General features: G+C 41.0%; 1 protein-coding gene across 5 annotated transcripts in view; it reads left to right on the top strand.

The window, feature by feature from the left end:
- The window catches only part of RELCH (RAB11 binding and LisH domain, coiled-coil and HEAT repeat containing), a 62,239-nt gene that overhangs the window by 33,125 nt on the left and 2,671 nt on the right, over positions 1-26,443 (top strand). For 3 of the 5 annotated variants that reach the window (XM_081918158.1, XM_081918156.1, XM_081918159.1), the window contains 17 exons: positions 3,231-3,321; positions 4,818-4,889; positions 5,500-5,640; positions 6,250-6,414; positions 7,696-7,843; positions 8,844-9,000; positions 9,550-9,673; positions 9,971-10,019; positions 10,768-10,847; positions 11,792-11,898; positions 13,037-13,136; positions 16,870-16,952; positions 17,740-17,803; positions 19,035-19,173; positions 19,293-19,409; positions 20,386-20,474; positions 24,244-24,314. In XM_081918158.1, the coding sequence (XP_081774284.1) occupies positions 3,231-3,321; positions 4,818-4,889; positions 5,500-5,640; positions 6,250-6,414; positions 7,696-7,843; positions 8,844-9,000; positions 9,550-9,673; positions 9,971-10,019; positions 10,768-10,847; positions 11,792-11,898; positions 13,037-13,136; positions 16,870-16,952; positions 17,740-17,803; positions 19,035-19,173; positions 19,293-19,409; positions 20,386-20,474; positions 24,244-24,314 (1,797 nt within the window). Of the gene's footprint in view, positions 1-3,230; positions 3,322-4,817; positions 4,890-5,499; positions 5,641-6,249; positions 6,415-7,695; positions 7,844-8,843; positions 9,001-9,549; positions 9,674-9,970; positions 10,020-10,767; positions 10,848-11,791; positions 11,899-13,036; positions 13,137-16,869; positions 16,953-17,452; positions 17,536-17,739; positions 17,804-19,034; positions 19,174-19,292; positions 19,410-20,385; positions 20,475-24,243; positions 24,315-26,443 lie in introns of those variants that run through there. The other 2 variants (XM_081918157.1, XR_014170165.1) reach the window with 2 other exon arrangements.

Raw genomic sequence — 26,443 nt, 5'->3', positions numbered from 1 at the left:
CATCACTCTAGCTGATGGGGCCTCCTGCTGCTGCCATGCTGCCGGAGCACAATTTCTGTTCTCATTCTGAAGCAACCTGAAGCACTATTTCTGGGTTAGCAGAGTCTGTCACCTAAAGCGTCTATAACCTGAAGCGTATGTAACCCGAGGTACCACTGTATTATTATTATTATTAGCAGTCAGTAGTCATTCACTTATACATTGCCTGTTCTCTTACAAGAGAGGTGGGGAGCCTTCTTAAACTAGAGGAGCAATGGATGTATGGTAGGCTACCTTCTAGCCTTCAAAAGTCAGGTTTCTGAACACACCTCTTTACGTGCAGTGAAGCCTCGAAGTACACATTCTAGCCAGGCATAAACACTTGAGGAAGGTTCAGGGCAAAAGTGTGGCTTAGAGAAATTCCCACGGGTGGAATAGAGATTTTCCCTCTAGGCCAGAGGTTCCCCGCCTCTGTTCTGTTAAAATTTTAACATACCCTAAGTGACAACGTAATATTCCTCGTGAAATCTGTACAGTCCAACAGATAGAAATTGCTTGCGTGCGGATTATTAAAAAATAGAACCTTAGGCAGGATGGGAAGCGCAGGCAAGGATAACATTTTCATTTTCAAAGACTTCAGTCACAATTGAGGCTCAGAATAGTGCCCCCTCTCCTCAATACTTTTGCCATGCTGTGATTTGAGGTTGTTCAGCCACGTGAGCCCCCAACTGTAGTCTGAATTGGTACAGACCAGGCCTGTTTAAGAACTAGGCCTGATTCTCCTGCCATTTAAGGCTGTGACAGGGATGGCAGAAGGAACACTGCAGGCTGACATCTGATTCTCACTCTTTCCCCCCTCTCTCCTAGTGGCATACAAACCAGTCTGTTCAGGCCTGGTGCGGTTCTGACCCCTTGATAAATCCATTCCTGTGAAGATTTTAAAGGAAAAAATACTTAGAACTTGCACAGATTTTCAATTTGCAAAAGTCGTTTTAAAAGCACTTTAAAATACTTTTTAAAAGCCATACAAAGCTGCCTCCCATGTTTTTTTCATACAATTTCCCTGAGAGTGACAGGACGTCAATCTGTACCTGCCTCTCACAGGAGGAGCTGAATACTGTATATGCCACAATGTGCTGTACAAAGAGAGCCAGACCTCTGATACCTCATAAGTAGGAGTAGAATCTGGAGGAGTGCAGGTTCCAAGCAAGACCCGTGTTCAAATCTGTACTTGAGTCTGAGATGTGTGGATCAGGTGAACTCATTTCAAAATTCCCATTCACCTCTCCCAATGCCTGCTCCTTCCCTAACTGATGGTTGAAAACAAGCTGACAGTACATGTGCATATATACAGACTTGAGGGTCTTGTGACCCCAGGGGTGTCTTTTTAGGACCTCAGGGGGGTGCACTATAACAACAGGAAAGCCCCATTGTGTGAATGGCCTTTGACTTGCACAGAGTTTGGAAACAACTCTGCAAGTTGAAATTGGAGCCTGGGTTCAGAAATGCATTAATAAGTTCATACTCTAGTCTGGAAACAGCAGACTGGGTCTCAAGAGATAGTAATAATTAACTGAGGAATGGTCAAAGTGAAAACTCTGAGCAGTTTCCTTGGCTTTGCTGTATAGAGCCATCTGCAAACTCTTCAAGCAGAACTTAATCTTTAAAGCAGTATGACACAATAATAAATCAGGAGGACTAATATCCTCCTGTGCCAGGCAGGGCAATCCTGTGCACTGGAAGCTGGTGTTAAGCAAGGATAAAATAAGCCTTAGCCATACTCCTTTGTGCTGAGCCTTTAAATAAGAGTTTGAGTTACAACACCCTTTTAACTGGCATAAATTCCATCCAGTTTTGAGGTTATGTGATCATGCTGAGTGCGTTTAGGATGCAGCCTGAGTCCCCATCCCTTGTTTCCCACTCCAGAACCGCCCTTTTACAGGACATAAACCAGTTTAAGATACACCAGGCTCCTGGCTGAACCAGGATGGGGCAAATACTCCAGCCTATCTCCTGCTAAGACAAGGATGAGGAATTACACTGGCATAGCCCAACTGTACCAGGAATCTCGTGGCTTGGCCAGATTCTAAATCCCGCTTGTCCTGATGGATTGCTCTATAGGATTGCTCCCTAATAATTAATTCTTTTTTTAAAAAAAGTTAAACTGTTATCAACATATAAATAAGCAATTTAAAAACAATCATGTGTAATAAAATTACCTACCTAGGTAGGCTTGGTGAAACACAGGTTTTTAGCAGCTGCTGAAAACAGTAAAGTGAAGACACCTGCCTAATATTAATGGGGTGGTAGTTAGGTTCTGTATTTTGTAGATTCTTTTTAAATTTAATTATAGGAAAGTAGCAGGTATAGCTGTATCTGCTAGTAGGAAGCAGAAGATTAGCTTTACTCTGCATTGAAAGTTTCTTTGTCTTTGTAGCAACAATTCCAGATATTGAATATGTTCATTAAATCATTTATGCTTCTCAAGGACTGATTTCCCCCCCCTAGAGATTTTATAACAGTCAGTTTGTGTACTTTTTAAGGCTTCTGCCTCTCTACAAAAGCAATATAGTGGTACCTCGGGTTACATACACTTCAGGTTACATACGCTTCAGGTTACAGACTCCGCTAACCCAGAAATAGTGCTTCAGGTTAAGAACTTTGCTTCAGGATGAGAACAGAAATCATGCTTCTGCGGCGCGGCGGCAGCAGGAGGTCCCATTAACTAAAGTGGTGCTTCAGGTTAAGTACAGTTTCAGGTTAAGAACGGACCTCCGGAACAAATTAAGTACTTAACCCGAGGTACCACTGTATTTAGCTTCTCTTAGTTTGCTTGATCTGTATAATCTACATTCACCTTTGTTGACTAGTTTTTCAATTGAGGGCCACTTCTTACATGACATTTTTCCTCTTCTACATGGTCACTTATAAAGTGAATATTGCTGCTAGAATTCTAACCAGAAAGCGCTTATGTGCAACAACTGCCCAATAGTGATGTTTAAGCAAAACCATGTACAAAATCCAGTGCAAGTGTATACTTCTCCCTTCATGGAAATTATTTTCATACTTGGAAAATATCATATTTAATGAACCATCAATAACGTGATTGTCAGTAACTAATTGCTCGCAGCGCACTCCAGATGCCATTTTCTGTGAGGACCATTCAGTCTGTTATATCTCCTTTTAGGCATATGTGTGGTTGTTGTACAAGCACGTTTCAATGTAATAGGCTGAAGATTTTTATTTTATAGGCAAATGATTCTGACTGGATGTGTAGCATTTGCTCGGCATGTTGGACCAACACGTGTAGAAGCAGAACTTTTACCACAATGTTGGGAGCAGGTAATAGGAGATAATCTTTATTTACTTCATGGGATACCGGGTCCAAAAAAAAATTCTGCAGTTTACCTGCAACGGTGGTCTTGTCAACAGTGCTTTACAATATATTAAGTGGCATATACTTCTAAAAATTGTAATTGTAAAGGGAAGCAGAAGCCAAGAGCAATCTGGGTGGGCAATCCATGAGCATCTCACTGTAAATTAGGAAGATCTGAGGTTGAAGGTGCCAGTTCAAGTAAACAGAAGAAGAAACCGTTCTTAAGTCATGTATTGTGCTAACCCATGAAATTGTCCAACAGGGTTAGCAGTGGTCAAGTGACAAAGCTTTATTAATAGGAGTTTATTATTATTATTATTTTGCATGCATATAGCACCTTTCTGCCAGTTGTAAACCCAAGATGGTTTATAGTATTAAAATCCTAAACAAATAAATGGTATAAAATATTGATCAATTGTGTCCTTTCCATGCTGACTACAGGCAACCCTCAATTTGCACGGGGGTAGCGTTATGGGTCATTGTGCGCATCCGTGAAACTGCACATAATTGAAAAAAACCTGCCCCCATTCTACCCCTGCTTTGCCATGCCCCTGCTTTGCTCTTTTAGTGACGTCATACGTCTGTGTCACTTCCAGGTTTGGCACAATGCGCATATAAACAGTTGTATACATATCAAACATGTGTAAATGGGGATTTGCCTGTACAGTGGTGCCCCGCAAGACGAACGCCTTGCAAGACGAAAAACCCGCTAGACGAAAGGGTTTTCCATTTTGGAGGCGCTTCGCAAAACGAATTCCCCTATGGGGTTGCTTCGCAAGACGAAAAAATCTTGCATCCTCCCCCCACGGGTTTTTTTCGCTTTTTTCGCCCTTTTCTTAAGCCGCTAAGCCGCTTATCAGCTGTTCCGCTGATAAGCCGCTTAACAGCTGATCGCTGGAAGCCGCTTGACAGCTGTAGCGCTAATCCGCTAAGCTGTCAATGGGCTTGCTTCGCAAGACGAAAAAACCGCTAGACGAAGAGAATCTCGGAACGGATTATTTTCGTCTTGCGAGGCACCACTGTATTGACGTCAGCTGCTAGGCCTGGGCTTCCTTCTGTCTTAGCTCAGGACCTACAGGGTGCTGAATAGTCTCTGGGAAGGTGGAGTTAGACTGACCCCAACAGTTTGGCCAGACCATTGATGCGCCTGTCAGGAGCTGATAAAATCTGCTGCCTGGCCTAGACTTATTCCCTTTATGGGGATGTTATGAAAGTGTCTAATGTCCTTGTAGCCCCCATCTATCTGTTCACCAGACCTCAGCAGCAAGGCTAAGTTTCCTTTCTGGAAACATAAGAATTCCAGGTTCAAGGCATACTGTGCATCCTGACTATGGTGTGTGAATGGAAGCCTGTGGTGGCATAGTAAATAGCAGCAGCCTCATATTCTTTACATGGTGGCAGAGAAATACAGGACGGAATTATAAGCAAAAAAAATGAAAGGAGTAATTTTTCCTTCCGACAGATCAATCACAAATATCCAGAAAGACGGCTGTTAGTGGCAGAGTCCTGTGGAGCATTAGCACCTTATCTTCCTGTAAGTGTTCTGTTTGCAGTTAATATGTATCTAAATTTAAGACACATTGAAGAGGTTAAAATGATGGCCAGATTCTGAAGAGCCACTTAGTACAATCCCTCCTCCCTTCCTAGTTTTTAATGGCCCACCATGTTTTTGTTTTGGAGCAGCAGAACACCATGTCATATCATCAACTGCTTTTGAAGCTCCTATTCAAAAATAGTTTAGCCATGTGGCATCTTAGACTGCTAGTCTGAAACAAGAAGTCTAAAGGCCCAAGGATAGGAATTAATCCAGTCATTTTGGATCCTGGCCAACTACTTTAGTTGTAGCAATTGGCAATGTTCACATAGAACAAAGCAATGTGGCCTTTTGGGAAACAATATGTGCAGAACTAATCCCAACCAATGTGTCCCGTCCCCCCATGCATTCTAAATGCATATATTGGATTTTTTTGCAGATTTAGGCCTAAAATGGCTTATTCTACCAGATTATTTTGCCATCAGGATTATCTGCCATCACTCTCTTTACAATAAACTGTAAAAGATAGCATAGATGTATATATATTATTGGTCTTATATTTCCAAGTTTATGTAATGTAATTCCAGCAAATACTAATTTCTTCTTTCAGAAAGAGATTCGAAGTTCGTTGGTACTCTCCATGTTACAGCAGATGTTGATGGAAGATAAGACAGATCTAGTACGAGAAGCTGTGATCAAAAGCCTTGGTATCATCATGGGGTACATTGATGATCCGGACAAATACCAACAGGTATTGTATCTGATAATACATGACAGGACAGTTGCTAGATCATGTGATTATGAACAAAGTCTGAAAAATCACCAGGAAGTATTTACCAAACTAATCCCCCCAAAATACACTGGGCTATTTTTAACATCATCAGCATTGTGAGATGTGATCTAACTTTTGGGCTCTGAAAATATCTTGTTGTGTGTTAGCAAAAAAAAAGAGCAAGCTGGCAGAAGAGAGAGGGAACGTTCTGTAAAATCACTGAAGAATTTTCATTATTTTGACTGTGAACTGGTGTTCAAAGGTCTGCTGTGATTTTTTTAGTTGTAATACCTATGGGTACCTTGGCTGCTTATGCAAGTATTGAATGACTTATCCAGTTGTATAGTTCACCTAACTTTTCTGCATGCTCATTTAACTTTAACAAATTTAGCCCCCTGACACTAATGGCGTTGCTATGGTGTTGCGGCATCTATTCCAAATAGTTGTGGAACTTTTTGAATTAACTTGAACCATTGGAAACGCCTTTTCATCAAATTCAAGATAGACACTTGCTTATTTTGAGGGTGCCTGGAATGCTTAAGCAAAGTAAACATAATTCTCCTAAATGGTCTGTTTCTTTCCTACCAGGGTTTTGAACTACTGCTTTCAGCGTTGGGTGATCCCTCAGAACGAGTAGTTGGTGCAACTCATCAAGTGTTTTTACCTGCCTATGCTGCCTGGACCACAGAACTAGGAAATCTGCAGTCTCATCTTATACCTACATTGCTTAGTAAAATTGAAAAACTACTCAGGGTAAATATTAAACGTGTCTCATACTCACTGTTTTTTGTGCCTCTTGAATAAGCAAAGATACAGCTCATATAAATATTCTAATCTTCCCCCCACCCCCCACTTATTAGAATCGGTAACATTCAACACCATCACAACTGGTTGTTTGGACTATTCATTCAACACCATCACAACTGGTTGTTTGGACTATTCATTCAACACCATCACAACTGGTTGTTTGGACTATTCTGCAGATCACTTTTTTATAGCGTTCATGTTGCCATGTCATTTAAAGGGCATTTTATCTACAGTGTTAACTTGCTGCTGCTGCTACTATGTATATCTAGAGTTTGATCATCTGGTTGCTTGCTGATGACTGTCTTTTGCTGTATGTTTTGCTATCTATAAAGAAATGCTGGAATTCTTAAACTTTTGAAAGTGTTTTCCCCTCTTCTGTCTTGGTATTCGTAGGAAGTGTCTGAAATCGTTGCACGTTTCTAGGACATTTTTTCAGATTTTCACATTGGAAGTTCATTCTTCTCTCTCTCTAGTAAGCTGACTCATGCCAGTTGCTGTGAGATTAGGAGTCTGTAGTAAAAGTGGGATGCTGTATGAGAAATAACAGTGGGCACAATCCAAAGTTAAGCACTTTAAAGTCCAACTGAGTCAGGGGTGCCGACTTGAATTAAAAAATGGGGTGGGGCAAGTAAGCCCCACCCCACATAATCACATGATGTGGTGCATGCACACCGTTTGATTGGCAATGCCCATCAACTGGGGAGGGGAGGCTTGGCCCCCTCAAATATTTTATGGGGTGCGAGGCCCTCACAACCCCTAGGAGTTGGCTCCTATGAACTGAGTTACCGTAAGTACATACTTGAGTCATTCTTACAGGGATCATTGATATTTGAGGTGGTTAACGTTGTCTTGGATTGTGCCCACAGTGTTTTGCTTCATTTAGTTTGTCATGGTTTGAACTAAAGGCACATTGGTGCAGCAACCGTGCTGAATCTAAACTTCTCTGGCTCTCTAGAGTCAAACCAGGAGATCGCGTGAGACCTTTTGTTCCACCTTGCAAGACAGACGATTATAAATGTCATGAATGCATCGGGTCGATAGTTGGGTTTTTGGAGAAGAACCTGATAAAAAAAACCCTTTGCCTTTATCTGTCCTCCCCTTTCTGGTCTCTCTCTGATAGATTCTCGTTAATGGCTTTTTAATTAGTCAGAAGCTCATTTTGAATGGATAAGCACTTTGAGAGCAAAGGAGCAAGATTTTCACCTGGATTCCCTGTTTGCATTTCAGGAAGGCGAGCATGGACTTGATGAACACAAGCTGCACATGTATCTTTCTGCTCTGCAGTCCTTGATTCCTTCGCTTTTTGCACTAGTGCTACAGAACGCACCTTTTACAAGCAAAGCTAAGCTTCAGGGTGAAATTCCACAGATTGAAGGTAACTTCTTGATCATTCTCTGTGAGGGTTTGTTTTGAAATAGGGTCACGTTTATTTTCATTTCGCATCAATTTAAAAATAATATTCCATAGAAATGCTGTGCAGGTGAATGCAGTGCAGCAAGCTTGCTCTCTACGTAGCTTGAAGACTTCTGGTTCAAGAAGTATTTGAAATGTGAACTCTTTTTTTCCCACTACTACCAAAGAAAACCTATAATTCTGCATGTAGGAAGCATTGTTGACACTTTAGATGAGTAGTATCCATAGGGAGATTGGTTTATTCCTATCAGTTTCTGATGTATGCATTGCCAGCTGCAAAACCCATGTAAAGGCCCAGTACTTCTCCTGGTGAAGTAAAGGGCAGAATCAGACCCCTTGATTTGGCAGGTGGTGGTCATAATGCCTTCTCCTTATACATCTCCTACTTGAGGCTCATAGCTGTTTTGCATACATTATAGATAATCTCGAGCCCCAAGCAAAATTCCTGCACACCCTGAAACAAAATATCGACAGTTTTCCCAACAGGCAAAATGATAAGAATAACTCATGGGAACGAAATGAATAGGGTGCCAAGGGGGGAAGGGCTGCCAAAGGGTGCTATGGAACCCATGGGTGTCATGTTCTGGATCCCAGTTCTAGAATTCTAGTTTATTAGAGAATGATCCAACAACTTGTATACTAGCTATAGCCTCTAAAAACTCTTCACAGGGAAATCCATGTACAGCACATACAGTAACCGCATCTTGAAGGTAAGGATACATAACTTCCTAGGTATCAAGAGTTGAGCCACAGAATTAGGATTTAGATTGGTTTAGTTCTCGTAGAATCTCTGGGACTAAATCCCCAAATCATCTTTTACCTTATGATTTAATGGACTGTGGGTAGGTCTTTTCCCTACTTACTTTATTAGGTGAAAGTGCCTATAGTTAGGCATGTCGATTGCTTCTCAATTTTCATTGAGTCTTAAACTTTGACCGTGGTGGTTTGTCGTTTGCTGCCAGTGACTAGATTCCCAAGGCCTGCGTCTCCTCTTCAGGATGTAGCCACCATAATTGGAAGCCGTGAACAATTGGCTGTGCTATTACAACTTTATGATAACCAGTTGGAACACGAGGGTACCACAGGCTGGGATACCTTACTGTGGGTTGTCAATCAACTGTGAGTTCCTTCTGACTTGTTTCACTTGCTAATTCCTCTGAATAGAGTTTTTCTTTAATGCTACTATTTTGCAGTTACTGACAGCATACATTGTTTTAGAAATTTTGCTTTAAATGGTATAGATCAATAATTATACCACCCCCATTGTTCAGCTGACACACTGAAGTCCAGCTACGAGGGCCTTCTGGTGGTTCCTTCAGTGTGAGAAGTGAGGTTACAGGGAACCAGGCAGAAGGCCTTCTCAGTAGTGGCGCCTGCCCTGCAGAACGCCCTCCCATCAGATGTCAAGGAAATAACTATCTGACTTTTAGAAAACATCTGAAGGCAGCCCTGTTTAGAAGTTTTTTATGTTTGATGTTTTGTCGTGTTTTTAATACTCGGTTGGGAGCCGCCCTGGTCTGAATGTTGAAGGATTCATGTTTGCACTATTAAATGTATTGTGCCAAAGCCCCCCCAAATATTGGACTTGTCAGGAAAAAGGATCAGCTTGCTTACAGTATTACAAACCTATTTTCTGAAAAGTGACTTATTTTTAACCTGGTTTTTCAGGTTGCCGCAACTTATAGAAATAGTTGGCAAAATCAATGTAGCCTCAACAGCCTGTGTACATGAATTCTCAAGGTTTTTCTGGCGCCTTTGCAGAACATTTGGGAAAATCTTCACAAATACAAAGGTAAACATATTCACATCTGGATGGGATGATGCAGAATAGAAACAATTTATGTGTTTCATATATCTAATGGAATGTTAGGATCAAAAAGTTGCTAACCTGCCAGATTAAAGGTCTGGAAAGCACTTGACAGGCATCTAGCTTACCTTTACTATGCAGGTTTCCCCCCCTGTGTATGCACGTTTTAGAGTGTGAGGGAAACCTTGCCCATTAAGAACAACTTAATAAATATTCATCAGAAATATATCCTTCTCAGTTTTTAAACTAATGGTTTTCTTTTACTTCATAACTATTTTTTAGGTAAAACCACAGTTCCAGGAAATCTTAAGGCTGTCTGAGGAGAATGTTGGTGAGTCGCAGAGTTATTACTGTTTCTACTGTAGCCTTTAAATAACAAAACACACCCTATACCAGGCATAGGCAAACTTGGCCCTCCAGATGTTTTGAGACTACAGTTCCCATCATCCCTGACCACTGTTGCTGTTAGGTAGGGATGATGGGAGTTGTAGTCCCAAAACATCTGGAGGGCCGAGTTTGCCTATGCCTGCCCTACACTAAATTGAGACTCCAATTTCTCTACAAATGAAGTTTGGGAGGCAGTTTACATTGAAGATGGTTTCTTATTTCTGACAGAGAGGTGCCAAATAGCTGGGAAGATTGGGGGGAAAGGAGGAGAGAATGGATGGTGGAGCAGAAGTTCCTAAACTCAATTCCTTGTATCTGTGGAGAAACTATTTAGAAGCAGGGATGGGAGAAAGCTCTGCATGAGACTGGAAAGCTACTACTTGGTTTAAGTGGACCACACTGGGCCACTTGTAGAAATAGTCTGAGCTAGTACTGTATAAGGAAGCTCCCTGTGTAAATTTATTGGACTGGCTCTTTTCTGATTTAAGCAATGATTTCATAGAATAAGAAGTTCTGAGGAAGATATTTGTGTCCCTCAGCGTCAGATACTTGTACACCAATGGATATGGGGCCAAGAAAAGGATCCCTCGTTTTAGTGGGCATATTAAAAGAGTATTAAGCAACTACGAACTTATTTTAAATGACCAACATACTTATGCTTCTTATTCTTTATTTGTACGGCATGGTTTCAGATGCCACAGCAGGAAATGGAGTGCTAACAAAAGCCACGGTTCCTATTTATGCCACAGGTGTACTTACATGCTATATCCAGGTAAGCAGCTTTTGCTCGGGACTAAATAATACGTGTCTTTGAAACACTCAAGCCTATGTGAGGATGGTTACATTACTGTTTTAATAAAGCTTCTTTATAAATCATAAATTCAGTCATAGCAGCATGTGAACATTGCCTTGGACCCTAAGGTAAATTAAGGAAATTCCTAGAAGGAAAGTTTCCCACACCCTTCTTCCACCTGCAGACTTATGTTCCCACCCCTAAAAACATCTCCAGATGATCAGGGAGTCCTGCTGAACAATGTGGGATGAGGTATGGGAGGCCACTGGAGAGGACCAAAAGTGGACCTCTGCCCAGCCAATCAGTTCAACTGTTCCTGATACACTTGGCCATTTTAATGGGGGGGGCAACATGAAGGTCAAAACAGGAATATGTGACACTACTATATTTGTGTGTTTAGAAATTCCTGCTGGTAGTGAGACTAGTTTGAAAGATCCCCATCCCACCCGACTATGGAATGCACATGGTAACAAGAGTTGCATAAAAATCTCAGTCAAAATATGTGTGGTACTTGGCACGGGAGTAAACACAGCATTCAGCAGCCTGCAAATATTTGTACATGTTGACAGAGATGAGAGGCATTTTTACCATTTTAGTAATTCCACTGTCTTCAGAGGTTTGTAAGAGTATAGTGACTCAAGTCAGCACAGATATTGCTGTTGACATAATCAGAATTTACGCTTTTTCTCGGATCGCTGATCTCTGAATAATGACTTTAGTTATTCATTGGGTCTTGGGACATGCTGACAGCGGGGCAGCCAGTAGCTGAGGAATAGACATAGTATTTTCAGAACAAAGAGTGCAGTTGACATTTGGGTCCCAAAACTGAATCTCTCTTTGAGAGCCACAGGCTTAGCTTTTCAGCCACCTTTAAGATACATGTTGCAAAACTAAGATTAAAAACTTCTAAAATTTACTTTCAGGAAGAAGACCGGAAGCTGTTAGTTGGATTTTTAGAAGATGTAATGACCATGCTTTCATTATCCCATGCGCCTCTTGATAGCCTGAAAGCATCTTTTGTGGAACTGGGGTAAAGTATGTTTTATAACTGGAATCACCATAAAGCGGGATCAAAAGTTCCTGGAATTTTTCTCTTAAAAGATTTGCAGCAGAATGCCTAATGATGACTTTGTAGTATCTGGACAGTGCAGTCATACTGTTGGTGTTTTGTGACATGTCCTTGGCAAAAGTGCTGGACTATTTTACTTGGAGCAATAATAATAATGATAATAATAATATTTATTATTTATGCCCCACCCATCTGGCTGGCTTACAGCATATATAAAAACATAGTATCAGGAAAGGAAAAAGAGACCATCCAAGGGCCAGCAAGTTTAAAATCCACATAAAGCAAGCAATACAAGGTGTCATGTATAGTGATAAGGCAATCCCAATAAGGGTGGCACCTACTCACTGCTAAAGAAGTCCATTAGAGCTATCAGATAGGTCCAGATTTTTTATTCAATATGTTTCCCATATTCTCTTGCCTCCACTGACTCACACACTTGTGTAAGAGCCTGGATCTCATTCTCATGCACACTCAATATAGTTATCCTATTACCAGCTTCTGTCTTGGGCCATCACTATCCAGCAATCAGCCTTTCTGGTGGTTTCTCTAAATGTTTGAAACCATTGTGTGTAGCGTCTGCCATAGCACAGAAGTCCATGTTTTCCGTGCTTGTTACAGTTGGTTCATTAGCCATTAACAACATTAACGCAGTGACTCACCTTGAAGCCAAAATGTTACATATTGACAAAATAATTGCGAAACAATCAGCATCCCTTTAATTTTTTTAAAAAAACCTCTGAAACATATTTGGAGAACTGCATTGTGAGATGTACATGCTCCATATATTCTGGAGACTAATTCTGAAGCCTATGATGAAATTATTTACATACTTTCTTCGGTGTGTAACTCAATGGAAGAAAGCGCCAGTCTCTGCTTGCAGCCTCAATTTAGATTGTTGCCTAGAGAGACCAAGAGAAGGGAGGAAAGGTTTGAGTGGGAACAAAGTGCTGGTTTAGGTATAGATTGATCATTAAAATTATCCAACAACTTCACAGAGAAGGTGGGATTTAAGGTGAGATGGTGGGATGGCACAGTGAGTGGAGTTGTTTGAGAGCAAATGACTATTTATAGTTCAATAGTGATTGTTTTGTGTCCTCAGTGCAAACCCAGCATACCATGAGTTGCTGCTAACTGTATTGTGGTATGGAGTTGTCCATACTTCAGCACTTGTTCGGTGCACAGCTGCTAGAATGTTTGAGGTAAGTGCTTATTGAACACATCTTAGATGCTGTTTGAAGGTGCCTTGTAGCATGATTTGGCAACTGGTGGCCCAGAGACCCAGACCCTCAAGGATTTCTAATCCCCCCCCCCAGCTGCCTGCTGTAGTCACTTTTTCCTTTCTCAAGGGGACTTACGGAAAAGAGAAGCAATAGGCAATCAGTAAGGGGTTTAGCATCACACAGTTTTAGTATGGGACTGCAGGCTGCATTCTAACTGTGTCTGAAGTGGCACACAACTCTTGCATACCGCCTTTTGGTCAGACACCACTGTCTTGCTTAAAATTGGATTTCACCCTTGAGATCTCTCTAAATATTCATAGTATTCTGGGTACACACACAGAGAGACACACACCCTCCCAGTTGCCTCCACCTCCAGCCTGCAGGGAAAGGAAATGACTGAGGAAATGATTGTATTACCCTATCGTCAATGTAAGGTGACCCACAGCCAGAATTTGTTGATGCCTGGGGCTTTGTATTGTCTAATCTGACCAGATGCCGTAAAAAGTGAATGTTTTAATGTTGCACTGTATTGCTTTAAAATACTTCTAAGAGGTTGTGCACTGTGTGATGGAGCAGAATATTAATACCGTGTAATTTGGGTTTGAAAGCGTTGTAAGATTTCTAGCATTCATTTATTTAAGTATTGCTGGCTTGCATCTACTTGCAAGATGTTTTCATGGTAACTGGCACAGTTAGGTTTCTTCTGTTTCTGACTTGAACATTAGATCAGTGCATTGCATGCTTAGAAACTTCCATTGGCTATGAGAGACCATTTCAGTGCTGAATTCACTGTTCAAACCAGATATTTGTTGTCAATGACCTTGTCAGATAATGAATTGAGCATTGCCTGGTAACAATAGTAAGTTGTTTCCAGTAATAAAATCTAAATTTGTCTAGATTTTGATTTAAAAATAAAACCTATGCAAATATTAAGTAGGGGGAAGAGAACAGTCAATGCAGCATGTTTTTCTGGATCTACTTGCCACCATTGCTGCTCCTGGCGCATAGATCATTAACTTCTGCAGCGGAGGGACAAGCCAGGAACTGCCCTCCATTTACCATGGTTGCTTCAGCCATGCCACAACAGTTACTAGCCATGGGGAGACATGCTTTCAATTTTCTTGCCTCAAGAGCCTTCCCATTTTCCTAATGGTTTAATGTATCGACTTTATTGGGCTTAGCTTTATTAGCTCCTTTGAGAATGCTAATAGAAAGGTGGGGTATCAGTTTAAGAGCAATATACTTGAATGCTCTTAGGATCACTCTCTTAGTATCAGGTGTGTGTGTCTGCGGTCTTTTTAGCAACTGTGACGGTAGTACCACATGTTCAAAGGGGAGTTGAGGCATGTATTTTGATTGTATAAAGTGCTCTTCACGCCACTCTCTAATCATACAGCAAACTACTTAGTAAGTAGTGTTCAAATGCAGATTACACCACACAGATCTTTGTTTCGGTTTTTTAATGGGAAGTGATGTCTTCCTTCAGCGTAGGGTCCATTGCTTTTGCATAAGCTTCCTAACCATAAAACTGCACTCTTTCTAAGGACAACTGAAATAATGTCATCATGGAAGTTGATATACAGAAGATAACACTTTGAACATTTATTTTTCTAACATAGGTCCACTTTTTAACTCAAGTATATACTTGAAATGCAAATAAAGGGTGGCATCTGAGGTTACTATGAACTAACATGCTGTATTTTATGTGACTCCCCCCTTTTTGCTCTTTTTGTGTACATGTTTGTGTGTTAACTGCCCATATTAAACTGTATGAATAATCTTCAGCATTTGGTTCTGGTTTGAACACTGTCCATACACAGCAGGAATATGAACTTGTTATCTATGTAATAATAGTCTATCAGTTGAAACCATGGGTGGGCAAAAAGTAGGCAGTGGTCTCGTGCTTGACCACCTGAGGCCTGCTGGTTGCTTGGATTCTTTCAAAGAATGCTAGATGAAATAGACTTGATCTAATCTAGTGAAACGCTAACAATGTCCTTAAGCAAGAGTACATACTCAAGATCACTAGATACAAATTAATTATGCCTTTAACAGTTAGGGATCCAAAAAATGCCCTCTAGTTTTATAAATTGAATACACATCAGTGGTCTTCAGGGATGCTAGCTTCTGTATGGTGGTGGGGGGGTGTTCATCATGCAGAACTGAAGTCAGCCCACCCCTGGTTTAAACCAAGCAAGAGCAAGCAAACATTTTAGCTTTCTGTCAACGTGCCTTTCCTCTGCACTTTAAAATCAAAATATACATATAAAATGAAAATTCTGGATTTCAAATCTTGGTTGTATCTGATTAAGTTACATCTTTTTCACTATGTGAATCTCAAGCTTCTTTTTCGTTCATATTTGCTCATGTGTCATAAGCCATGATGGGGTTTTAAAGAACCCGGAATTTTAAAACTGAATTGATCTAGGCATCCTTTGTATTCTAATAGAGAATATATATTACACGACCCATAGAAAGTCTAGACAATATTTATCATATCATAGGGTTGCAGTAATACTTCAACAAGTCAATGGTCTGTTTATTCATTTCTAAACAGCCGTATCAACTCGTATTTGATGTTCTTTCCTGGAGACTGAATTTTGGAAGCCCACTAGTTCTCACTGTGACTAACCATGGAACATTCCATGCTAACCACGAGAAGCTGGCTGGCTTTGTTAGATCTTCCCATTAGTTTGTCACTTTAACGCTGAATATATTAAATAGATCAATAGCTTCCAGTTTGGAATTTGTAAAAACTCTTGTCGGTGCCTCAGTGAGTGCCACACATTCATGAATTATTTTTAGGTTGGCCAGCAATATTAATTAATAAGACCTCTTACACACCCTTTACTATTAAGGCCGAAGGAAGGTTACAAAAATAAAATATGCCACGATGAAACAAATAAAACAGTTCAGTATAGAAAGCAATTATAAACAAAGCAATACAGATATTTAAAAACAATTACACACATCAAAACAGTTTAACATGGATACAAAACAGATGGAGACTGGGATAGGAAACAATCTAGTGCCAGAAGATGGTGGAGCCATCACTTCATTTTTGCTTTTGAAAATAATAGCAGGTCCACTTCAAATGGAAAGTTTAGAAGCCACTGTTGGAATTTAATTGTTATAGACTTCTAGTGGTAGTACACTGTTGTGTTCACTCGCACCTTACTATAAGTATTTCTTCCCTGCCTATGCTTCCAAATGACATGCGCTCCTTTTGTACTTATTGGTCACATGGAGTCAGTTACATAAATCTTCCCTGAATGTGACTTCTCTCTCTCTCTCTCTCTCTCTCTCTCTCTCTCTCTCTCTCTCTGTCACACACACACACACACACACACACACACACACTTAGCTTACATACATGGGTAGAAGTCGAAAAAGACAACCAGAACGGTTGCCTAAGCCCATTTAAGTTGCAATACTAATGGTCCGAATGCCGTCAGGTTTTTGTTCCTTTTTTAACAGCGCCACACTTCGTCTAGTTTCTGCCGCCTTGCTTGGGCTACTTGCGCTTTCATCATGCCTTCTGCACATTTGTATATAAATATTTTAAAGGGCACTTTTAGCTTAGTGGTATTTGCTTCTAATTTTGGTTTGCTTTTTGTGTTTTTCTTCCTCTTGGTTGTGCTGTTCTTCCCATGATACTGTGCTCACTCTTTCCGTGCATCACCTGTGATACCCCTCTGCTCTACCCACTCAGCTGTTGGTGAAGGGGGTACATGAAACTCTGGTAGCTCAGAGAGTTGTTCCTGCTCTCATTACTCTCTCCAGTGACCCTGAAATGTAAGTTTCCCGACTGTCTTGATACAACTAGCGTCCCTCTTCCAATGGGTCAAGAAATAAACCATCAGGGCATATATATGATAACGAAACCGTAGAACATATTTCAAAACAAACAAACAAATGGTCACTTACCTTGCTCCTTAGGAGGAAAAAATCTCCTTCCAAAATAAAGTTTCATTTGGGCTGGTGAAATTATTGCAATAATTGGAAAACAAAAAGTCACCACTCTTGGGTGCAGACAACTGTAGGCAACTTTCATGTGCCAAGCGCCACCTTGTTGATGTTTGTTTCTTCCGTGCTGAAGAGGGATGCTATTCTCACTAACACATTGTTGCCAGTAAATGCTGAAGCATGAGCAGAGTCCTTAACAGTGTTAATGCCCTGTGTGGGTGACTAAACTCAGAAAGGCCAGTGAGTCTGCCTGCCCATCCTCAGTCACAGCTAACTTAGTTATCCTTCCAGTTTAAAATCATTTTTATTGCATGTTGACTGGTTTACAGCTGACTCTCCGAGGCATGAGTGAAGCCTTAGTTGACAAGCGGGTTGCTCCGGCCCTTGTTACCTTGTCCAGTGATCCTGAATTGTGAGTTTCTGAGTGTGACCTGTCTGTCTGTCTCGTTCCTTCCTCGCCCCCCCCACCCCACTTTGAGCATTTTGCTGGTCTGTAATTTTGTCATTGCTAGAAACTAATACATCTTCAAGTACTAACTATGAAATTTCATTAATTTTAATTGAAATCTGCTTTAATCTTAAGGCTGAAGAACCCTTCTGCTTTGTTTCCTCTTAGCTCTGTAAGAATAGCCACAATTCCTGCTTTTGGTACCATCATGGAAACGGTCACCCAGAGAGAGGTAAGATGCCTGCATAATGTACTAGGGTAGCTGTTTACAGATTTTGGCCACTAAACTCTGTGAGGGCTAACTTTTTTCAGATTAACAAATAGCCCACAGTCTTAGAATTGTAGATAAAGGATGCTCAAAGTCTTTTTAAAGTGAACCACAGAGAAAAGAAACAGTACAGAAGTCAGTCCCTGCCTGCAAGCTTGCAGTCTATTAGACAGAACACAGAAGAGGGATAGGGAGGGATAGGACTGTGAGCTAATTTAGGCACCAGTTCTGAGAAGTTGCGTGCCTTAATTAATTAGAATGGATAGGCAGCTCTTGCTCATTTTGATTATGGACCCAGTGAACTGCTACAGAGCAGGCCTGCATATGTCCCATAAAACTGTTTCCCATTTCTTTTGATATATTGGAGCTCAGTGGAAGCAGCTAGGCAGAAAGTAATAATACTGAGGGTATAGGTGTTTATTCAAAGCATTAATCTATTCAAAGCATTAATTTTTTAAAAAGATAAATTTCAGGAATCATTCCCCTCCTTCTCCTCTCCCTAATTTTGTTCTGGGAATTCCTCCAACCCCAAAACAATTTGGGAGAGGAAATTCTGTTGGACAAGCAGAAATCTTTGCATCAGCAGGAGCGCTTTGGTGAATACCATATGTATAATATAATATATATAATATAATATAATATATATAAGCGCTGTTAAAACCTTTCAGTCTAATTATTGAAACTGAGTTTTGAGTGGTAAAAAATCTGTAGAGTTTGCATTCTTGTAATTTTAGCTTGTTCCTGATTTTCTAAAAAAATATATTTGAGGAAATGCAACTAAGAAATTTGTACTGACTCATACTTATATTCAGAAGCTGAGTAAGTAGTAGTAAAGTAGATTAGAATTACTAGGCTAAAGTTCAGAACAGTCTACGGTTCAGTTCACTCTAATTAATATACTCGTATTTATAATGGGAATGTGATTTGAGAGCAGAAATTAAACAGTGAGCACTCAAGACATCAGTCAGGATGGATATTCAAATGAACACAAATTTGAAGCCAAGGTGGCTGTATGAAAGCATTAATTGTTTATGGCATCAAAATACTAATTGCAAAAGAAAGCCCTGCAGCCGTGGGGGGAGCTCATATTATACACAGATGTCCTCAATGGAGTGTTTTTTCTACTTAGTTTTATTTAGTTTTGCTTTTCTTTGACATAAAAGTATTCATAACTTCTGTTTCATTTCTTCTTAAGCTGTTGGAAAGGGTTAAAATGCAGTTGGCCTCTTTTCTGGAAGATCCGCAATACCAGGACCAACATTCTTTACACACAGAAATCATAAAAACCTTTGGAAGAGTTGGGCCAAACGCTGAGCCAAGATTTCGCGATGAATGTAAGTTGTCTTGATGGAAAACAAACTTTGATTTTCTTTCAGTTTTGCAAATATTGTAGCTCATTCTTGTAAGTTGAAGTATTGATGATAAATTTCTGGCTGAAATTTTATTTTTCCAGTTGTTATTCCACACTTGCATAAACTCGCCTTGGTCAATAACCAACAGTCTGCAGATTCAAAAAGATTGGATATTGCTACTCATCTCTTTGAAGCCTACAGCGCTCTCTCCTGTTGTTGTATCCTTGTTTGGTTTTGAATATCGCAACAAGTCATTTAAAAGACTACTCCATCGTGCTTTGGTAATGAATCCATTTGCACGGAACTCTGAAAATATTGCAGCTAGAAAATCCAACCCTGTAGAAATTCGCAGTAGCAGTTCATCAGAATCTCTTTTTCCTTTCCGCTTCTGCCCTGGGGGGTCACCAGGTTTTCTAGAGAAGGAAAGAGGAACCACCAGTGATAGAAGCTCTCCATAGTAGAGGAAGGGAAAGAATTAGTGGTATGACATGGGCACTTAGCAGGAGAGACAAGGAATGCTTAAGAACTGGGGTGCTAGAACAAACAGGAAGCAGTAGGAAGACTAGGCAGTAATGATATCTCTGTCATATATTTTGTGCCAAGCGATTAATTACTTCTCTACTACGAGAATATTTTTAATGAATACAGTCGTACCTTGGAAGTCGAACGGAATCCGTTCCGGAAGTCCGTTCGACTTCCAAAACCAATTGGAAACCAGCCGGACGTTTGGCTTCTGAAAATCGTTCAAAAACCCGAACACTCACTTTCAGGTTTCGATCGTTCAAGATCCAAGGTACGACTGTATTTAAAAATATGCACTGGGAAGACATCAACATGAGGTGTGATATAAAGATGTCTTTATAAATGTTTGAAAAATTTCTGTACTTGTCACTATTTCTCTCTCCTCGTGTCTTGACTGTTATCTTGCTCTCCTCGTGTCTTGCCTGTTGTCAAGTCCTCCTGAAACTATTTTGATTTTGGAAATCCATTGTGTTTGACAGTAACCATTTCCAGTCTTTCTTTGTGTTTACCCCAAGGAGACAATATACTGGCATTGAGAGAGTTAACCCTTTGAAAGGAAAACTCAGAAATTAATGTGCAAAAATCATTATACTCTTTATCTTCTAATTTTGACTGGGGCAGGTGATGGCAAGCCAATGATTTTATGTTGGACCTTAACTGTTTGTCTTCTAGTTATTTCAGAGGATTTAATGGTCAATCACTTTTTACCTGGACTCAGGTGTTTACGAAATGACATGGAATCTCTCTCGCCAGAACATGAGGTAAGTAATTGAAGCTGCCATTCTTGCACAGCTGAGTTTTGAATAGCAAAAGAAATCTGGTGATTCATCATTCCATATTAAATAGCCAACAAAAGTAAAAATACTTTCCATCATGTAGTCTACATGCTCTAGTACAAGGAGGCCCAACCTAATGATGTAAAACCTGCATATTTTCTCTTATCCCTTCCCCATCAATACAAAATCTGTACCCAAAGACTTTCTTTGTACAGGGCCAACGTAGTCGGGACCATAGTGAGAGTTGCAAAAGGCCAGCAGGAAAGATAATACCTAAAGTCCCTCATGTTTAATTTATAATAGCTGCCATCTATAAATCACTCCTTCTAATAGTGAAATCAGGCAGTGCCAACATGAATGGAGTAAAAGGGAGCCTCTGAACAAACAAGACAAGATACCAGCATTGCTTGGGAGAACACAAAGCTTTGGAGAAATACTGTACACCAAATTTTTAATGAGAAAAGCCCGTGAGGGCAGAAAACTCCAAAAGCAGTGCAGTGAGGACTGAGCATGCTCAGTGGCCACAGAATGTTGAGTACTGGCAGTAGTGACCATTTTGCATGTGTTCAGTTGGTGCGTGACTGTCGGTGTGAATGTCCTTTTGGAACTGGAAGAGGGCAGAATGGGGATAGGTGGGCTTACGTGGACAGGTGGGCTTACGTGTACTCCATTGACATGCATGGGGGCTAGAAACAACCCCTGCACAAATCGGGGGTTGCCTATATTTACTGGAAGGAAAAAATGCCAGGAAATTGGAGCTGTTAAGAAGCATACTGATTGCCAGTTAAGTACCTGAAATACAGTATGGCAGCTTCAGTTGCACAGGCACCATGTGTCTATTCCAATGAACATACAAATTTGAGTCTTAGTTCCATCCCTCTGCCACTAATAGTCTCCCAGCTCCAAGGTAGTGTTGAAGCTGGAACTAACCACAGGATAGGATACCAAACAATACCATATAAATATTGTCTAAATAACACCCATAGGGAATTGACCCTCAACAGCTCTTATTTCCTGGCCTTTGGGTGCTTGAGTGAACAAGGAAAGCACTTAACCGTATTTACATATGTAATGTGCCCCTTTTTTTGGCCAAATTACTTCGCGAAAATTAGGGTGTGCATTAGATGTGATGGCGCCGGCAAATACTTTTTTGGTTTCAAGATTTTGAAAATTGAGGTGCACATTAGATTCGATGGCATATTAGATTCACGTAAATACAGCAATACAGCTTGTTAAACCGAAAGGATTTCTTTGTTAATTGAATAGACTTTTACCTGACCAAACAATGCCATTCTATGTGTTGAGAGTTTTTTTGGGGGGGGGCTCATTACACACACATGTACAGAGCTGTTGCCCATGAAACAGTATCAAAGTTGGAAATAGTTTCTTGATATAAAAAGGGTTCTATGTCCCTGCACTAGGTCAGCAATCAGACCACAGGAACACATGAAACCATGAGGTGGGACACCCATTAAATACTTCTGACATTTTGTAGCGCAGCCTAGGCAAGTTGTATCCCACAACTGGAGTTGTACTGGTCATGACCTAGCAAATCTGGCACCAAAGGTGCACAGTTGCATTGGTAAAGAGCACAAGGGCATGACGCAGAAGTTAAATCCGTCTGCACAACAAACCAGTGAGGGCACAACGTATATGCCACATCTACAGGAAAGGAAAACATCTCTCACCATCAACAGAACAGTCTCCCTCTGCTCCATAGCAACAGCCAAAAACATGCCACCCACATTATTCTGGAAAACAAAATACCACAGGCAGAGGAGGAGAAATGGGAAGGGAACACACTCCCTCAAGCAGCCGTCATAGCATGCTTGCAACAGATCAGGCACAAAATTTGGAGCGGTTGCAGCATGTAAGCATATGCCATCACTCTTCACTTTTTAAAAGAAGAAAGATGTATGATTGCAGAATTACTAGGTCCTCAGTGCTGGTTACAGTGCTACAGTGGCTTGGTTTGGATGATCACTCAAGGCTTCATCAGGGCCCAGCGCTCCTCCTTTGCCCCTCCCCTTACATACCACTTCATAGCTTAGTTTCAGGCTTCTGTTAAGTCAGATTCCCCTGTTGCTTCTGAACCAAAGAGCTCTGGCTTAATTAAGCCAGGATTAGATCCTGAGCAGAAGAAAAGTGGGATAAATGATTTCAGTAAATGGTTTTGAAGAAACAAACACAAATTTATTGAGGGATAACATAGAAGATAGATAATATAAGGGTGTATACAGTTTTATAATATGCAGAAGTTAACATTGGATGAGAAATCAGAGAGAGGAGCTGAGGGAAGTCGGGAGGGAGGGAGGGAGGGAGGGAGGGTTTGTTACGGAGGTGGGAGGGGGGAAATGGGGGGGAATAAGGAATATGATTTGTTTTGATAATTTGCTGTGCTGAAATTGTTAATAAAAAATGATTTCAGTAAATGTCTTTAATCAGCTTGGTAAATGCTAATATTGCACATACATTTACAACAAGAGGTTTAGTCTCAGGCCATCACCTGGTTCCGTATCTGAGGCAGAGCTTACACTTTGCAAAGAGGCAATAAAAGGGGGAAATAAGAGTAATCCATTGCTCTCCCTCATAGTGCGTTCTGAGAGCCCCGCATTCAAGGACTTCAGTGAGCTGTACTTGACAGTAGGAAAGTTGCTTGGACTTCCCATTTTGGAAGGTGCAAAGCCGCCGTGAATGCACTCAATCTGGGCTTTGTAGCGGATACTCACAGCTTATACATATATTTCTGAGAAAGCTAATGATACACATAAAGCTGATTGACTGAGTGTTAAAGAGCAACTCCAGAAAAAGCATGCATTGGACTCCCACTGTCTCAGTCTCAGTCAGTTTAATTGCACATAGCCAAAGGCTGCCGCAATGTACACAGAATTATTTGACACCCCGGGGGGTGGTTCCAAGATGGCGACGGCTTAGCAAGCAGGCTTCGGAGCTCCGCAGATAACAGGACTGTAATTAGCATTGACTGCTACCCAGGGAAGTAATTTTTCCTTTTTTACTTCTCTACTTTTAAACTTACCAACCTACTGAGATTCTAACAGCAACTTCTTGTCTGTGCTATGAGAAACATCTTGGGCAAGTTCTGTGAAGCATCCTGGGCAGGCCGCCAGCTGCTAGCTATTAACCGCCAACTCCCTTCTATACTTTGTTCCTGAAACTCCTGGCAGTCTCCACACGGAGAAGCTCTTAAATTGAACAAACTGAGCACTTTCTATTTTTTCTCTCTTTTTTTGGTTGGGGAAACCTCTCCTTGTTTACTCCCCACGGTGACGCTATGCCTGCTAGTAAAAAACCGGTTTTCTCCTCTTGAAGATGATTGTGAGTGTGGGGAGAGTATTCAAGGTGAGAGCGAAGAACTGAACTCCCACTGAGGCACGGATAAGACCCAGACTTCTGTAGCTTTAGCAGCGTTGCCACAATATGTTTCTTCACACCATGCCCCATGACACAGTATCACTAAGTGAAATAGTGTATTGCAGTTAAACCTCACTAGCTGTGATCACAAAGTAAAAGGTATATTAAGACACTCTTTCAGTGATTTGACTTTCAGTGATTTGACTTTGATGTGCATACAAACATTGCAGTCTTCAAATATTACTTAAAATGTGAGGTAAGTAAAAGTTTTATCACTTAACTGGTTTCCTCTTCATTCACAGAACACATATTGTCATTACCCAGAAGTGTATTTAAAACAGTGTATGTTCAAACTGCAATATTGTTCTGCCTTTTGTCCTAGGTTATTTTAAGCTCCATGATAAAGGAGTGTGAACAGAAAGTGGAAAATAGGAGTGTCCAAGAACCGCAAGGGTAAGGCATTGGTTTATCACAAGTTAGCATCTTCCTTCATTGTGTAAACAAGATTAATCAATTGTAACTAGGTTGAAATACCAGATTTTCGGCCTGGGCAAATGTGCTTTTTATTTTAATATAAAGCACCAACAGCACTTCTGCTACTTTCTGCAAAAGTCCGGCAGGAATGATTAGAAACCACACTTGCTTCCTTCTTCATGTAGGAAATGAGAGGCAGTTCCTTTTCCTTCCTGTTTTGGTTTTTTTGCAAAAGCCAGCAAGGAAATGCAGTGGGCACTTTCTCCAAAAGCCCAACTCATTTTTATTTTTCTAAAAAATCCTCCTCTGAAAATGGGCAGGGCAGGAAAGGTAAGGTGGTTTTGCACCCAAATTGGGGCTTTTGCAGAAAGCGTCACCTGAGTCTTGCTTCCTATTGCAGCAGCCGAATGTGACAAGAAGAAACTTCTTTTATTCTCTGTCCTACATGTGGAAAAGAAGCTGTAGGTTTTTTCACTGTTACGCTTTTCTTGCTGGAGGCAGCAATAAAACAAAGATGGTACTTCTTGCTGAAGCTCAACTCGTGATGGGAACAAAACCAAGAGCAGTATTCAATGAATGCTACCCATGAGCACAAAGATTTCTCCTTGCACAACAGGCCTTCCCCCCCCCCCGTCCCCCTGCCCAAATTTGCTCCAGAGGCTTGAGGGAACCTCTATAACAAATTTGGGGGCATGCAAGGAGGGGGCTGCGAACATTCCATTGTGCAAGCAGAAATGCTTGTACTGACAGAACGTTCACTTAGCGCTGTGGTCTAAACCACTGAGCCTCTTGGGTTTCCGATCAGAAAGTCGGCGGTTCGAATCCATGCGACAGTGGTGAGCTCTTGTTGCTCTGTCCCAGCTCCTGCCAACCTAGCAGTTTGAAAGCACACCAGTGCAAGTAGATAAATAGGTACCGCTGCAGCGAGAAGGTAAATGACATTTCCATGCGTTCTGGTTTCCGTCCCGGTGTTTGTTGTGCCAGAAGCGATTTAGTCATGCTGGCCACATGACCCAGAAAGTTGTCTGTGAACAAAAACCAGCTCCCTTGGCCTGAAAGCAAGATGAGTGCCGCACCCTATAGTCACCCTTGACTGGACTTAACTGTCCAGGGGTTCTTTACCTTTTATCTTACAACCCCATATCATTCATCTACAGATATAAGAGAAGGAAGGACAGGTGACACCCATCCTTTCTCATTACCTTGCTGCTTCTGCCTTCTGGAATAATCACAATTGAAGGGAAAGAGACAACCCAATCTTTTCTTTGTGGAGAGCTGGGGGTGCAGGGAAGGGGGGGAATGATTCCTCTCCTTTTTCACTGGGCTAGTGTAAGAAGACAGCAAAAGGGAGGGCTACTTGTACCTTTCTCAGAACCCATCACAAGGGCAAACTCAGGGGAAATCCCAAGAATCAGGCCTAGGCTAAGACGACTAGCTTCTTTGATAAGTGGAAATGATTATGATATTGGGCAACAGCTGGCTGTTGTAGCATCCTGCAAAGATCTATACATATAAACGTATTTCCACACAAACAGCTTTATTGTTGGATTGAATGGCCTTTCCCCGACAAACCAAATTAATTAAATTTCTAATTACCTTGCCATTGTTACATTAATGGGGCTGCGACGCTTAAAATTTAGGTAGCTGGAAATAAAAATTAATGGTTCAATTTAAATTTTAACTACCACTAGCATAACAGGGATATTCAGTATGGAAGGAAAGGTTTTGTTTTTCTCCTTCCCCCCAAATCATTTAAATAGCACCTGGAATGGAAACAAAAATTCCAAGTATATTTACACTTCAAACCACTTGTTTCTTCTTTTTTTAATCTTCTGACTCCATGCGTGTTTTTGCTTCCCTCCTTTTTCTCAGCCTCAGTTTGAGGACAGGCAGGTGCACTTAAGATCGTGGGCTGCCAGCTCTCTTAACTTAGAGGAGGTTTAGTTGGTGGGTGGGGTTTTGCTTGGATGCTTGCTCAGAGTTTTGAAAGCCATTGTTGTAAATGGTTTTACTTTTTAACAACAGCCTCTTGAACTTACTTATAGGACCCATGGAGCTACCTTAGACCAGGTCAGGCTCTTGGTCCCTCTAACCGCATACTGTTATCT

The sequence above is a fragment of the Podarcis melisellensis genome (genome assembly GCF_964234715.1).
Source record: "Podarcis melisellensis genome assembly, chromosome: 7".
Classification (NCBI taxonomy): domain Eukaryota; kingdom Metazoa; phylum Chordata; class Lepidosauria; order Squamata; family Lacertidae; genus Podarcis; species Podarcis melisellensis.
This window is presented reverse-complemented; position numbering and strand designations above follow the sequence as displayed.